The sequence below is a fragment of the Anomaloglossus baeobatrachus genome, chromosome 3 (genome assembly GCF_048569485.1).
Source record: "Anomaloglossus baeobatrachus isolate aAnoBae1 chromosome 3, aAnoBae1.hap1, whole genome shotgun sequence".
NCBI lineage: Eukaryota > Metazoa > Chordata > Amphibia > Anura > Aromobatidae > Anomaloglossus > Anomaloglossus baeobatrachus.
This window is the reverse complement of record NC_134355.1, coordinates 431847415-431864281: the sequence shown is the minus strand read 5'-3', so window position 1 is coordinate 431864281 and position 16867 is coordinate 431847415. Positions and strand designations below refer to the sequence as shown.

General features: G+C 45.7%; 1 protein-coding gene across 1 annotated transcript in view; it reads left to right on the top strand.

Moving 5' to 3' along the window:
- Positions 1-14606, top strand: part of NMUR1 (neuromedin U receptor 1) — a 218331-nt gene extending 203725 nt beyond the window's left edge. Inside the window, exon 4 of the mRNA XM_075338491.1 lies at positions 12388-14606. Coding sequence (XP_075194606.1) covers positions 12388-12785 — 398 coding nt within the window. The 3' untranslated portion in view covers positions 12786-14606. The remainder of the gene's footprint in view (positions 1-12387) is intronic.
- Positions 14607-16867: the final 2261 nt, after the last annotated feature.

Sequence of the window (16867 nt, the reverse complement as noted above, 5' to 3'; positions counted from 1 at the left end):
GAGGGGGCGGAGCGAGCTGAGCGGGAAGTGTGGGCTTCCTGCACGTAACTAAGATAAACATCGGGTTACTAACCAAAGCGCTTTGCTTGGATACCCGATGTTTATCTTGGTTACCAGCTTGTGGCAGGCTGCCAGCGATGGCTCCTGCACACTGTAGCTGGGAGGGGGGGGGGGGGTGTGCGTGAGTGAGAGTGTGTGTGTGTGTGTATATGTATGTATACATGCCGCGGGCAGGAGGGGGCGGAGCGAGCTGAGCGGGAAGTGTGGGCTTCCTGCACGTAACTAAGATAAACATCGGGTTACTAACCAAAGCGCTTTGCTTGGATACCCGATGTTTATCTTGGTTACCAGCTTGTGGCAGGTTGCCAGCGATGGCTCCTGCACACTGTAGCTGTAAAAAGCCCTGCTTTTTGCTGCTAGAACCGTTCTCGAACGTTTCTAGAACTATCGAGCTTTTAGCAAAAAGCTCGAGTTCTAGTTCGATCTCGAACAGCCCAAAAATCACTCGAGCCTAGAACTGGAGAACCACGAACCGCGAACCGCGCTCAACTCTAGTCATTATACTGTTTTGTTGGCTATGTGGGGGCCATTACACTGTTTGGAGGGCTATGTGGAGCCCATTTTACTATTTGGAGAGCCATTAGGGGGGCCATTATACTGTTTGGAGGGATATGTGGGGGGACATTATACTGTTTGGATGGTTATGTGAGGCCATTATACTGTTTGAAGGGTCCCTCCCAGCAGATAGGGAATTTCTCATGCTTGTTACTAACCCCTGGGCCTGATTCCAGCTGTCAATTCACAGCTGGCATCAAACCCAAAAGTATTACACCGATTGCCACAGCACCAGGGCAATCAGTAGGAGCCAAGCAAAGTGCCAGAATCGGCGCATCTAATGGATATGCCACTTCTGATGAGGCTGCGGGCTGCTATTTTTAGGCTGGGAAAGGCAAAAAAACATGGGTCTTCCCAGCCTGATGATACCAGACTCAGCTGTCTTTTTTACCTTGGATGGTTATCAAAAATGCCATTTCATTTAATTTTTTTAAATATAAAAATGATGTGGGTCCCGACTATTTTTGATAACCACCCAAGGTAAAGCAGACAGCTAAGGACTGCAGCCCACAGCTGTCTGACTTCCCTGCACTATGTATTAAAAATAGAGGGGACCCCATATAATTTTTTTATTTATGTATTTATTGTTCACAGCACCATACAGGCATCTCCATATGCCAAAAAGCTTCTTGATCAGCTGTGCTGCCTCCTTTCAACAAACTTTATTAGCATACACACAGAACCTGAATTCTGAACTCAGACTACACTCCACTATCTGTTACAGTTGCTGCGAGCACTGGAGACTATGTCCAGATTTCTTGCTACTGCACATGTGCGAGCGCTGGAGACTAAGTCCTATCTTGGAGCCATTGCACATGTGCGGGTGACATCATCGCTGACACGAGGTCACATGTCTCTGACACCTTCTATGCCGATTGGTCGCTGGTCATGTGCTTGTGATGCCTTGCTCGGTGATAGGCCAGCATGACGTCACTCCTGTCATTCTGGCAGCGGATTGGCTCTGGTGTCCTCCATCTTGGATGAGGCACAGAGTCTATATAAGACCCTGACACACGCCGCATGGCGCTCAGTCCTCTTGGTTCATGCATAAGAGTAGACGCTCTGTGCGCGTTCCTCTAGGCATTCCTCTGTCTATGCTAGGTGAGCGCTACCGGCAGGGTAGCGTTCTTATACCTTACAGCTTCGGCTGCTGTCCGTATCCTTACCTCTTAGGGGAGCGGACATAGGCAGGTGCCTGAGGCACATGGTCTGGCTGGGCCTTGTGGTTCGACTCGTAGGTGGACGTTGCCGCTAGGGTAACGTTCCTTATACTGCGTCTGGCAGTTGTTCGTATCCTTGCACACTAGGGGAGCGAACAGAGGTAGGAGCTTTGTGTGGCTTACGCTGCTGTTCGTCTCTTTTGCACCACTAGAAGAGCGGACCTAGGCAGGTGCCAAATCTAGTGGTTCGTGTCCTCGCACACTAGTGGAGCGAACGCAGGTAGGAGCTTTGTGCGGCTTACGCTGCTGTTCGTCTCTTTTGCACCACTAGAAGAGCGGACCTAGGTAGGTGCCATTTCGCACACATTGCCTTTGTCTCTGTGATTATTAACAGAGATCATTCCACACACCCTCCAAGTAAGGGAGGAATTGCTTTACTTACTTATTATATCCTTCTGTGAGTTAACAGAGGTATTGCACTCTGCCATAGTCTGCAGCAGAGTCTTTGCACGGTGGACCCTGACTGTCTGATACTCCTTTAAGTTATTATCAGACAGCCCCCCGTCACACTATCTTTGTGAAAACCTCTGGGTAAATTAGGGATGAATGATTCTGTCTTGGACTGAAATGGCTCTCCACAAATACCTTATGTGCTAGGCAAAGATTAGGATATGGAGGTAAGCATGCATGAGGCTGATTATTGAAAGGAAATTACTCTAGCAATATATGTATGTAAGCAACTGTACTTTTTCTTCTGGAATGCCATCTCTGGCAACAAGGATAGCATGTGTAGCTGCATTACAGAAGTATATGGGAGTCTGTTTGCGGCTCATAGGAACTCTAAGGGTACGTGCCCATGATCAGGGTTCACAGTGTTTTGGAAGCAGCATGTTTAAGATGTCCAAAACGCTGCATTATATAGTAGAAGCACAGTGGATGGGATTTGTAGAAATTCCATGCCCACTCTGCGTGTACTGCTCACAGCAAAAACCGACCTACGGTGCGGCTTCCCAAGCTGCTAGCATGTAAATTCTTTGTTGAGGGGGCCACAAAAGGTCTTTACAGTGAGAACAGAAGAGAGAGAGCGCAGAGGCCCAAACTCTGATTACGGGCTCGCGGCTCCGCAGGTCAGGACACACAGCGTCCAGGAGGTGCTTTTTTAGAAGACCTGGCGACAGATAAGTCTCTTTCACTCTGAAAGGGCTTTTGCATCAAGTGTAGAGGCCTGATTCATCAAAGTTTTAATGCCAGAATTCTGGCATTAAAAAGTGGCAAAATTTTAACGCAACCCAAACTGCTCTAAAACTTTGGAATTCTCACACCCTGTTTTGCTTTGTCATAGCTGGGGTTGGATGGGGATGTGGCTTTCTCCCCTTGCCAATTTTTTTTTACGAGCAGCGGCATTTTTACGCCAAATTCTTACTCCAGTCCCTGACTTCACTAAAAGTTGTGGCAAGGTGCCATGCCACTTTTTAGACTACCTGGATTTATTTACAGGCATGCACCTCTTAAACAGGAGCATCAAGCATTTGTCCTGATTTCCACTCTCTTTGCACTCTCCATCTTCTTCATCGTTCTGTAGCTCCCGCTCCTTGAGGCAAGGCCAGCATTTCTCTGCGTGCACACATAAATAGCCAATTTTATTTTCTTGAGATATGCTCACCAGGAATCAAACCTACTGCTTCTAACTTTGTGGGCAATAGCTAAAGATATGAGCCATATCCTATATTGATTATGCTAGGAGAATTTGATATACTTGAAGCTGCATAGCAGGCAGCGAGCATAGAAATAGATTATACTGGTACATAAAGATACATTGCTACATAGCAGTGTATTTCTATGTACCTGTATTTTACAGGTGAAAAAAGTCAGAATATTTTTGTTCCTATAAAACAACTAAAAATGTATGAAAAACAATTACAAAAATGTTATTTTCTCATTTCGTATGATCTGGTCTCCTCAGGAATTGAACTCATAAGCTACTTCACTGCAGACGGTAGCTAACGCTATGAGCCACAGGCTACACTACTTAGGATGGGGGATTTTGTTTATGGGAAGCAGCATTGCAGACTTTATAATCACAGGCAGATTGTACTGATACGTAGCCATACATTTATACATAGCAGGGTATTTCTATGTTCCTGTATTCTAGAGGGAAAATAAAAGATTTTTTTTATTCCTATAAAATTACTAAAAAATAATGAAAAACAATTACAATAATGCATTTTTTATGCGCTTTTTTTCTTTTTTTAAATAATGAAGATCACAAACCAGCAAATAACAGCCATATTTGTCTTACAGTAACAGTAACAACCCGCACAACACAGAGATCAGATTATGGTGACTGGTAACTAACATAAAAAAATGGTGGGATTATTTTTTCTTTCTTCATTAAATGCAGAAAAAAATATAATAAAAATGTAACGTGGTGGCAGTGTTCACATAAAGCATATATGCTGCATTTTTTTTTCTGCAGGTTTTCTGCAGTGTCCGAACCACATGACGCAATAGCAACCTTCTCTGATTATTGTGTTTGCTGTGTTTCTATTATGTGTTTTCCCCCTTATTTGATGCATTTTTGGTGCAGGTGTGAAGCTGTGGGGTCACTGTACATTGGGGGGGCTGTGGAGACATAATAATGAGTTTGAGGAAATGTGTGTATACCATATACTGTTTGGGGAGTGATCAAACTATATGGAGGTGCTGTACAGACATCATAATGTGTGTGGATAAAAATAGGGGCATTATAATCTGTGTGGTAACCATTATGCTATGAGTGGGGCGGTGGTGGCATTATACTGTGTGGGCGAGCCATGGGGGAATCATAATGTGTGGGAGTTAACGTACTGTGTGGAGGTTATCATTGCTATCATACTGTGTGTGGGGGGCATGTGGGGACATCAAACTGTGTAGGGATATGAGGGCAACAGGTGACATTTACTTTTTAGTAGTGTTTGGGACAACGCATAAAGGGAGTGTTTAACTATATAAGTGGCACAGTGGTGAGCATTATTATGTAGGGCAGAAAGAGCAGTACCATTACCTTGCCACACAGAAGGTACATTAATAGGGGCAAATCAGGACACCAGTGGCTCAGCATTGGGATATTAACAGGATGGGGAGTTTTTATAAGATACAAATAGATGGGGTTGTGCTGGAAATGTGAGAAATCAAATTTGTCTTTGTTGCAAGCTATAAAGATGAGTCATGGTTGGAGAAGTTGTCAAAACTTGCCATGGCTGTCTGAGCCAGCTCTAAAAGATGGGAAAAGTGAACAACTGAAATAGAAAGAACCTCAGCTGTAAATCACTAAATCTAAAACTCTACTGTAATCTTTTAGTATCTTCTGCAAAACTGGTACCTACAATATATGGTTACAGTATAGCGGTAATATCGGTGTTGGTCGATATACAGTGCTTCTTTTTCAGTAACAGTATAGTCTCCATGGAGGCTCCGCTATACTCATTATGATTGCAGTGTGCCACTAAAGTTGTAAACATAGTTACTTAGGTTAGGGGCCCACTAAGATATGCTTCACAATCCCCCAACCTCCTATGCTGAACCCCAGCTTTGTCTCTGTAACCAGATATAGAAGACACACCGGCCACACCGGAGGTGAGTATAGGCGTATTTATTTTTCCGGGGGCGAACAAGGGGAATGAGTAGGGGTTGTCAAGTAGTGGATCAGTGTTATATAAGGGCTCATTGGAGTACGATGCTACAAATCCATTAAGAGGAGCAAGCCAGTTAATAAATGTAGCGCTTCTTTTCAGCAGTCAGGGACTGGAGTAGCATCTCTGGCAAAAAAAAGCATTATTGTTGAATGTGATGGGAGAGTGCAGCCATGCCCCTTCGAGGCTACTCCCGAACTCCATCCGCTTTGGTGGAGCTGCTTTAAACTGGAGTATAAAAAACGTCAAAAGGCACAAAACCTTTCCGCAGCCTGGTATTGCTCAAAGAATTAGCGACTTTTCAAAGCCTTTCATGTCAGCTTAAAAGTCTACTAAAAGACTAAAGGGTACTTTACACGCTGCGATATCGGTACCGATATCACTAGCGAGCGTACCCGCCCCCGTCGGTTGTGCAGCACGGGCAAATTGCTGCCTGTGGCGCACAACGTCGCTAACACCCGTCACACGTACTTACATGCCTAGCGACGTCGCTGTTGCCGGCGAACCGCCTCCTTTCTAAGGGGGCGGTTGGTTCGGCGTCACAGCGACGTCACTATGCAGCCGCCCAATAGAAGCGGAGGGGCGGAGATGAGTGGAACTAACATTCCACCCACCTCCTTCCTTCCTCATTGGCGGTGGCCACAGGTAAGGGGAGGTTCCTCGTTCCTGCGGTGTCACACATAGCGATGTGTGGTGCCGCAGGAACGACAAACAACATCGCCACTGACCAGACAACGATAAATGGTAAGTGAACGACCTCTCACAGACAAACGATTTTTGTCTCTTTTGCGATCATTTAAGGTTGCTCATAGGTCTTACATGCTGCGATGTCGCTAATGACGCCGGATGTGCAGCACAAACACCGTGACCCTGACGATAAATCGTTAGCGATGTCGCATCGTGTAAATGGACCTTAAGAGTAAAGGCTTAAAACATCTTCCAATGTCTTTGTTGTGGTTTATTTCATCATTTAATTTTTCTTTTGAACTATTCATCCCTACTAATAGAGTGGAGCAGGGCAAAAAGTTTTCCAAGAACTTCGAAGCTGATGTCTAATTCCTTTAGTGCATCCCATACATTATAGATGTTTCCAGAAAGTGATATTTATTGGCTTGAGAAGGGCTGATCTTTGTTTCTGACAGCATGTCATATGGAAAGCAGCGTACTGTCTGACGCTGGCCGAGATTGATGGAACTTCCAGGGATTATGTGACCCTGCAGCATGTCCAGGTGATGTCTGTATCCCGCTGGATGGGCTCTGGCCTGTCTCACAGTGACAGCTCATGGCTGTTCTCCCCTTTTCACTGTAGGTGTTTTTTGTCTGACTATACCCTTATTAGGAAGTTTGCGTTGTGCGGGTGGGTTTTGTTATATACCCCCTATAACCTGTGGACAAATATCTGAGGGGCGATTAACCCTTCCTCCTACAGGCGACTGTTATTGGGGGTTTATGATCAGTGATAATGGAGAGAAATGTAAGCTGCACAATTCTGCACATAACAGGCGAGAGCGAAATAATATTTCTCTTTTCACGGCTCGGCCAGGATATTTTAGCAGACAATGTGGCTTTTTATACGTGCAGCCTGCTCAGATTAGCAGCTTTTTTAAAAACACTTAGAATTAGACAAAAATAATGTCATTCTCTTTCAGTTATTGTTTTCCAATACATTACACCATACAAAGCAATAAGTGTACTGCGCTGTATAGGAACAGAATAATAAATCCGTCATTATCCAGGGCTGGACTGCAGCCAGAACAGGGAATGCTATTCAATACTTTTAAATAGCATTTACCCTTTATAAAGTGCGTTATGTGAAGTGTTTCTATATGATATTCAGATATTTCTAGGATGCTATAGTTTGTTCTAAAGATCCTGTATTTCTAAATGCAGACAATAACTAATGGCAGCCATTACTGTAATTATGGCCATTGTGAACCCGCTCTTAAGAGATTCTCTGAATGACCTGTGTTGTTATGCAGATTCATCATAAAGACGCAACCCCAAGAAATGTTTTATTTCCTAATTGTGTCTAAATGTGTAAGTGCAATAAAATACTTACGGATTGCCATATTTCCTGGTTTCCAGTACGGCCCTGTTCTTCTCACTCACGTGACTTCTAGCTTGACTTACCAGATTACACAGGTCTCCTCTATGTGTCAATCAAACGTTGCTTTTACAATGTAATTCTATGGAGCATCAGAACTAGGTTCCATAGACTTATATCATATAAGAAACTTCCAGCTCACACATAGAGCCCTGTGTGATCTAGCAAGTCAGAATAGAAGTCATATGGGTGAGAAGAAGTGTGGAGCTGTGCTGGAAACTGGGGAGGATGACAATCAGTGACTGTATCACTATACATACACCTCATTAGATACACAATTAGACTGGATTTAGGGAATAAAAAATGGCTTGCTATTGCTTCTTTAACGTCATTAAGTCCTGCTCGGAGTATGTGTGATGCCCTGGACCCCAGGGGTCACAGTACACTACACACACACACACCTCTTCCCCTGGGTAGGGGACATCAGTCAACCAAAAATCCTTGTTGCCACCCTCCAGGCTTGATGTCCACACCAGGTGGGGCAGAATCAGGCAGTTGACCCCACCCACCGAGGAGTTCACAGGCCTGGAGGCGGGAAAAGACAGTAGATGGTGTTAGACAGTGAAAGTGAGAGGAGTAAAAACTGTCGGTGTCTGGGTTGGAGCCCAGGCACGATCAGCAAGGTCAGCAGACGGTGGTGGCCGTCTGCAGGAGGTGGTGTAGGTCAGCGGAACCATAGGATCGGGGTCGTGCGGTGGCCCGCCGGTACCGAACCGGGGAGCAGATTGAAGCCAAGCACCAAGGCAGGGTACTCAGACTCCAACTAGACTAGGAGCCGCCGAAAAGGTCAAATTCTCTGATTGCGGTCTGGACCTCAGGGGTTCATTCCCACCTAAGTCCCGTGAGAAGGCAAGAGTCCAACCCATCCGGATAAGTGCCACCGCCAAGGGCCAGAGATCCAAGGGCCAGCGCCTGTGGGCAAAACAGGCTCTCCCAACACGTACACGCCGGGGAGCGGACTACCCGTGGGAAGCCATAGGAGTCAAACACACTTACACAGGTGCAGGAAAACGACAGCCACCATCAACCCGTCCGGGGAGAGTGAGAACACCGCAGCCAGCTGTGGGCCCCATCCATCCAGCCGTTTAGTTTACCAGAGACTCTGTCCCTCTGTGTCTGAGTGAGTACAACAGTGCCATCCGGCACTGCGCTGCACCGCAACGTTGCACCAGCGCCCACGCTGCCTCCCCGCATCGGTACCTGCACCTATACCTCCTCCCTACCTCCCCAACCGGGGCGCCGGGACCAACAGCCCCTACCCATGGAGGGTTCGACACCTTAGCTGCTCTCCGCCATCGCTCCCGGGATCCCCCGTCACCAACAGCGGTGGTGCGCACTATCACCACGACCCGTTGGTGGCCTCACGACCGACACCCCCAAACATCCCACCACAAACCTCCCCCCTTTTCACTCGTGGGCGAGGAGGCAGTCCAGCCCCGTGCTCGAGCCACCGAGGAGCAGAAGCACCGGACCTGAGCGCCAGCAGTTCCAGGCGAGCGGCGTTCTCAACCCCTCCGCCCGCGACATATGCATTACAGTAGTACTAGAATTATAGTCATGAAATAAAAAGCTTAGTATTCTTATTGTCAGTGGGGTAGCTTGGGTTGCCAATGCAGGGCACAGCAGCAGAAATGACTGTCATTGGCTGCTGTGCTCTGCATAAGTTGGCTCAGTGTAATGCAATACTATAAGGGAAGAGAATGTGCATATTTACTTTATTATAACGAGCTTTGTCATTTGCTGCTGAGCTGACAAAGTCATCTGAAGTCTCTGCACGGCATAGGTCCTCCTGGCATCAGCAGCCAAGATGACAAAGCAACCACTGCCTTAATCAGTCTTCTTTCAGGCCCCCGAGTAATCTAGGCACTCACTGTGCCACTTGTGGAGGAATAAGCCACCAAATTATTGAAACTGGGTGGAGAAATTTTGCACCCCTAAGAATTTGGCACCCAAGGCAACATCTCCTGTGACCACCCAATCTATAGCAATGCTTAATGTTGATTAATTTTTTGAATATTACTAAAATATTTTGCCATCTCTCAACTTTAATGAGGATCTGTGATCAGATTTCTCAACGCAAATTGTAGATACTATTTGATATATCTCCTGGCAACGATGATAGTGTATGCTGGTTTAAATGATGAGTATGCAGGAATAGGAAGTGTTGAATTCATCAAGCGGCATATACCACTTCATAAATTGAGCATGTATCTCTGTGCACCTCACCAACAATGTTACTCCAATCAGGAACCGGAGTAATAATTATGACATATGAAACACCAGCATTTTTACTGAATTTGACGGGCGAGCGTAACCAAGCCCAATCCCACCATGGCTCCTCCACAGCATCCCCAATTCAGCAGAACTGTTTTAAACTGGCATGAAAACGGCAAACGTTGCCAAAAATTTTGAGCAGTTCTGCAGTGCACCAAAATTTTGCAACTATTTAAAGTTTTCTAGGCCATGTAAAAACTTTGATACTGCAGTCTGTTGAGTTTAGAACTACACTGGGTGCAGAATTATTAGGTAAATGAGTATTTTGATTAGATGATATTTTTTATACGTTGTCCTACACCAACCTGTATAGGCTTGAGAGCCAACTACCAATTAAGTAAATCAGGTGATGTGCATCTCTGTAATGAGGAGGGGTGTACTGTAATGACATCAACACCCAATATAAGGTGTGCTTAATTATTAGGCAACTTCCTTTCCTTTGACAAAATGGGTCAGAAGAGAGATTTAATGGGCTCTGAAAAGTCCAAAATTGTGAGATGTCTTGTAGAGGGATGCAGCAGTCTTGAAATTGCCAAACTTTTGAAGCATGATCATCGAACAATCAAGCGTTTCATGGCAAATAGCCAGCAGGGTCGCAAGAAGCGTGTTGGGCAAAAAAGGCGCAGAATAACTGCCCATGAATTGAGGAAAATCAAGCGTGAAGCTGCCAAGATGCCATTTGCCACGTTTGGCCATATTTCAGAGCTGCAATGTTACTGGAGTTTGAAAAAGCACAAGGTGTGCCATACTCAGGGACATGGCCAAGGTAAGGAAGGCTGAAAAACGACCACCTTTGAACAAGAAACATAAAATGTCAAGACTGGGCCAAAAAATATCGTAAGACTGATTTTTCAAAGGTTTCATGGACTGATGAAATGAGAGTGACTTTTGATGGGCCAGAGGCTGGATCAGTAAAGGGCAGAGAGCTCCACTCCGACTCAGACGCCAGCAAGGTGGAGGTGGGGTACTGCTATGGGCTGGTATAATCAAAGATGAACTTGTGGGACTTTTTCAGGTTGAGGATAGAGTGAAGCTCAACTCCCAGACCTACTGCCAGTTTCTAGAAGACAACTTCTTCAAGCAGGGGTACAGGAAAAAGTTGGTATCGTTCAAGAAAAACATGATTTTCATGCAGAACAATGCTCTATCACATGCATCCAACTACTCCACAGCGTGCTTAGCCAGTAAAGGTCTAAAAGATGAAAAAATAATAACATGCCCCCCTTGTTCACCTGATCTGAACCCCATAGAGAAGCTGTGGTCCCTCATAAAATGTGAGATCTACAGGGAGAGAAAACAGTACACCTCTCGGAACAGTGTCTGGGAGGCTGTGGTGGCAGCTGCACGCAATGTTGATCGTAAACAGATCAAGCAACTGACAGAATCTATGGATGGTAGGCTGTTGAGTGTCATCATAAAGAAAGGTGGCTATATTGGTCACTAATTTTGGGGGGTGTTGTTTTTGCATGTCAGAAATGTTTATTTCTAAATTTTATGCAGTTATATTGGTTTACCTGGTGAAAATAAACAAGTGAGATGGGAATATATTTGGTTTTTATTAAGTTTCATAATAATTCTGCACAGCAATAGTTACCTGCACAAACAGATATCCTCCTAAGATAGCCAAATCTAAGAAAAACTCACTCCAACTTCCAAAAACATTAAGCTTTGATATTTATGAGTCTTTTGGGTTGATTGAGAACATAGTTGTTGATCAATAATAAAAAAAATCCTCTAAAATACAACTTGCCTAATAATTCTGCAGACAGTGTATCTTATAAAATGCCTATTTTAATATTGGAACTTGATTGTGCGCCCTTTTTAACATGGATGTATTTGCAAACTAAGTACATCAGCCTCACCCGGTTTAAGAAATCTATTCAATTATCTGTACAGTTTGTTTTTTACTTTAAAACACCACAACAGTGTTTTTTTATTTCAGCGGTGAAGTGGTGCTTTATATGTATATCCCCAGCCCCCGTCTTATACTACCTGCTACCATCTTCATCTTTTTGGAGCGTCGCTCTGGTCGGTCTCCGGTGATTTCTGACCTTCAGTGTTTCATGGAGCGGCCGGAGGTCACAACTCAATAATAATAATATCTCTATAAGAGTATCACTGCTCTGTCTTCGTTCTGACTCTCATAAAGATGTACTGAGAGCTTGTGACGTAACTTCTGACTTCTGGCCAGTCAGAAGTTACAGTCACAAGATGGCATCACAGAACCCTAGTGGCATGGAAAAAGGATGAAAACGCTGGAAGTTAAGTACAAGATGAGTACAGGGAACTTAGAGTTAAATGTGTATCAGGGTCGGACAAATCATTAATGTAGCCTGTGCAGTCACACGGGGCCCAAGAGGTTGGGGGGCCCATTTCTACTTCCAAAGCAGGCAGATTTGTGCATTTTTATGAGCTTTTAGACTGCAAAGGGACCTTATATTGTTCTTGCACAGGGGCACTTTTCTGTCTGTGTCTGATGTATATGTATATATATATATATATGATTGTTCTGTTTAATTGAAACCTGACTGACTTTTCATACACTTTTGTTTTGTCTTTACAGTCATCCTTGTGGTGGTGTTTGGAATTTGTTGGGCGCCCTTCCACACTGAACGACTGATGTGGAGCTTCATTGATTATTGGTCAGAAGACATGCACCAGATGTTTAGCGTTGTCCATGTCATCTCTGGAGTGTTATTTTATCTCAGTTCGGCAGTTAACCCTATCTTATACAATCTACTTTCCACACGTTTCCGGGAGATGTTCAAGGAGGTCATGTGTCACGGCAGGAAGAAGAGGTTAGGCTCTCGAAGATCTTCGCCTAGTGTTACCAGGGTCACCACACGAAGTACAGTGTGTGAGCACGTTCCAGGAAACGGACTCCCTTTTTCCGATGTTGACGAATTTGACGTTTATGTGGAGTGTGAAAATGTGGCCAAAAATCAGTCATCTTTCTCATAAACCCTCAGTGGGTCTTCATACAGCCTATACATGAATGTCTTTACACGGGAAGCTCTACCCCATTGGATTCTCAGAATTTCAAAAATAAAGTAAACTTTTTCCGTCAGCTCAATACCCAGGTGATAAAAGAGTAAAAAAAAAGCTGCACATTACCTCAGGCCGATTAAATATTGTCTGTGCGACAACAGCACCGAGGAAATAATCCTCCATAGTCCTCTGAGTACCACAAGGCAACGTATACCTGATTGTTGATGTTATAGGGAGGCAGAATTTATAAGCTATTCTTCTCCACAGCTTTGCTCTCAGTGCTGCGCTCCTTCTCACTATAAAATGTCAGTAGCAGTAGAGGAAAGCCGTAGAGCACATTCCACAAGGAGAAGCCAGAAGAGTTACCGATGTGTTCATTGCAGGCTCTCCGCAGACAATAACTTTCAGGGGTCTATGCTGACTAACTTACAATCATATGTAAATAAGGAGCACTCCGTGTGCGAGATAAATCCAATTTCCCTTTATTATGTACATGGCAGTTTACCACCCACTAGTGTTGGCATGGACTTGTCTTGTCTGAGGCAGTATTAATTAAACCTGCAATGAGTTCCACATTATAATTGGCAGTGATCTGTACGACTAGTGAATATTACAACGTGGCCGGTGTTCTTCATATTTATACTTTATGCCACAATTTCATGTCTTTCGGTATCACTGTGTATGGAATATACAGTAGCTGTAAATTTAGATTACTGCTTGTTGTTCTTTTTTATGTTTAGTATTAGGGATACAGTAATTAAAAAACCCATTAAAGGGAATCTGTCACCGGTTTTTGCTGTGAGCAGTATAATATAGAGACAGAGACCCTGAATCCAGTGGTGTGTCACTTACTGAGCTGATTGCTGTAGTTTCCCAGTTTTATCAGGAGATTATCACTAGAGGACTTCATATTCATGAGCCCTGTATAACCCCGCTCCAGCACTGATTGGCAGCTAGCTCCCTATACCTAGTGTACACAGAAGCTACTAATCAGTGGTGTGAGTTGTACAGAGCTCAGCATTCAGAAAACTGGTAAATTTGCATATTCATGAGCCCTGTATAACCCCGCCACACCACTGATTGGCAGCTCTATGCCTATACAGTGAACACAGAAGCTATTAATCAGTGGTGTTGGCGGAGTAATACAGAGGTCAATATTTATAGAACTGGTAGATCTGTATATTCATGAGCTCTGTATAACCCCGCCCTCACCAATGATTGGCAGCTTCATGCCTATACACAGTGAACACAGAAGCTACCAATCAATCAACGTTGTGGGTAGAATTATACAAAGATCAGCATTCAGAGAACTGGTAGATCTGCATATTCATGAGCCCTGTATAACCCCGTCCCCACCACTGATTGAAATATTTCGGCCTATAAACAGTGCAAACAGAAGCTAGCTACCAATCAGTGATGTGGGCAAGGTTATACAGAGCTCATCATTCAGAGAACTGGTAGATCTACAGCAGATAACACAGTGATTTTATTAAAACTGCACCAAGCATCCCAATAAGTGATGCAACAGTGGAATCAAGATCTCTGCCCCTACATCATGTTGCTCTTAGATGGGGTAACAGAAACGTGGTGACAGATTCCCTTTAAACAAATAATTCATCCAAACAAGAAAAGTGTCCCTTACCTGCACATTGTAAAATCCTTATGCTGCTTTTATATTTGCTATTACAATAAGGTTTCTACATTATAGCAGTTAGTAGCTGTTATCATGACCAGCTGAGGGAGGATTCTCCGGTCATGATGTCTGTGTAACCAAACCCCCTTATCCTCTAAAATTAAACACACGGACTGCATGCGACTTGGTTCAAATGGCCACAGCAGCCTTTTTATTGCCTATTGTTTTACAGACTAGTACCTTAGGGACGCCGTCCAACGGGCGACCCAAAACAACCACATAACGGTAACAATAGACAATAACATTTACAATACCCCCCGGGGTAGGCCCAGTCCACTACTACTACTCCCCCTGTCCCCGGCCGCAACACACCGACCCAGAGACGAGGTGCCAATCACCCACGGATTGACCCCCACACTTTGGCAGAACCCCGTGCCTGCCACATCCCGGAAACCGAGAGCCACCATACCAAGACAATGACTCCCGGTCCAGCCACCAATCACTTCCAAACCTCTGGACCAGACCTACCCCCACCGCTACTGTGACAAAAGGTATCCCAACTACCCAAAAACATCTCCCACATGACAACACAAAGGGAGGGTGGGCGGGGATCGTTCGGCGTCCGGAAACAGAAGAGGAGGTAACTCCTTCCTCTCCCAGCTAACCCTTTCCCTGCTCCTCCTCTTCCTCCCCGGCTAAAACCATCCCCCAAAGCCATATTAGGCATATACCACTGTCCCTATTAACCCATCACTCCCTACCTCCCCCTTGGTCATGTCGCCCCTCCCCCCAAGTGGGTCCGTGGCTTTCTTGACCAGCTGAGGGAGGATTCTCCGGTCATGATGTCTGTGTAACCAAACCCCCTTATCCTCTAAAATTAAACACACGGACTGCATGCGACTTGGTTCAAATGGCCACAGCAGCCTTTTTATTGCCTATTGTTTTACAGACTAGTACCTTAGGGACGCCGTCCAACGGGCGACCCAAAACAACCACATAACGGTAACAATAGACAATAACATTTACAATACCCCCCGGGGTAGGCCCAGTCCACTACTACTACTCCCCCTGTCCCCGGCCGCAACACACCGACCCAGAGACGAGGTGCCAATCACCCACGGATTGACCCCCACACTTTGGCAGAACCCCGTGCCTGCCACATCCCGGAAACCGAGAGCCACCATACCAAGACAATGACTCCCGGTCCAGCCACCAATCACTTCCAAACCTCTGGACCAGACCTACCCCCACCGCCACAGGACAGACCACGTGACACCTTACGTGGCCTGGACCCGCCACACACCAAAAGCACGCTCCACACCATCCTGCAGACCCAACGCCCATAAATCCAGACCGACCTCGTTGAGGTGCACACCATCACCCCTCCGAAATCGCCAATCAGCCGGCTCCAAATCCCTGTGCCGTACCACAATCCCACCATTCCTGGTCACAAACCTAGCCACTACCCTATTCACCTGGGCCCTGGCCTTATTAACCTTCTCCACCGACCGAGCCCCTCTCCATGCCAACCTGGTCACTATGTCAGACCATACGACCAGCAAACCAGGATACCGCTTCCACAACTGCAGTAAATCAATCTTTATGTCTCGGATCAAATCCCGCGACGCCCTGGCACCAAGATCATTACCCCCCACATGCAATACCAGCACATCCGGGGGCCGCTCAACTTTACAATGGAAACGAAATTCCGGGACCACCCTGCCCCACTCCATGCCCCGAACTCCGATCCATCGAACAGTCGCCTGCGCACGATCCAAACCCAGCTGTCGACCATTCGGGCGGACCTCCGCCCGACGGGCACCCCAAAATACGAAGGAGTGCCCCAAGATCCAGATCAGGCACTTCCCTATAACAAATAAAACAAAACGAAAATATCAAAACCAATAACAGCACAACCACCAACACATCAAAAAACACCCCTTTCCTCAAACCTTCCGCACGTAACCAAAGTCCCATGATGCTACAACAACTGCGGTCTCACATACCGCCGAAAACAAGAAGATTCCCATCTACCAATACGCTTTACCACCTCATCTCCAAGCCCCCAACGGGCTGCCTCCGTTGCTGCACCAATTCGGAATGAATGCGACCCGAATTCCTCCGGGCGCTCCCCCGCGTTACGTAGACTTAGCCGCAGCACCGCCACAAACTGAAACCTCGACAAAAACGACCCATTCAAATGCCGCAACAACGGGCCAGGTAAGCCTCCCCTCACGGCCATAAATCTCTCGACTAAACGCACAGGGCACAATTCCTCTCCTGGAACCGCATATAACACCACCAATCTACCACGGCCCAGCTGATCCATTTTTGACCGGCGAATCCGGCACTCCACCTGACTACTGCTCACTTGCACGTCCTCAAACATCAAACCACCACCCGTCACCCTGGACGGGCTCAC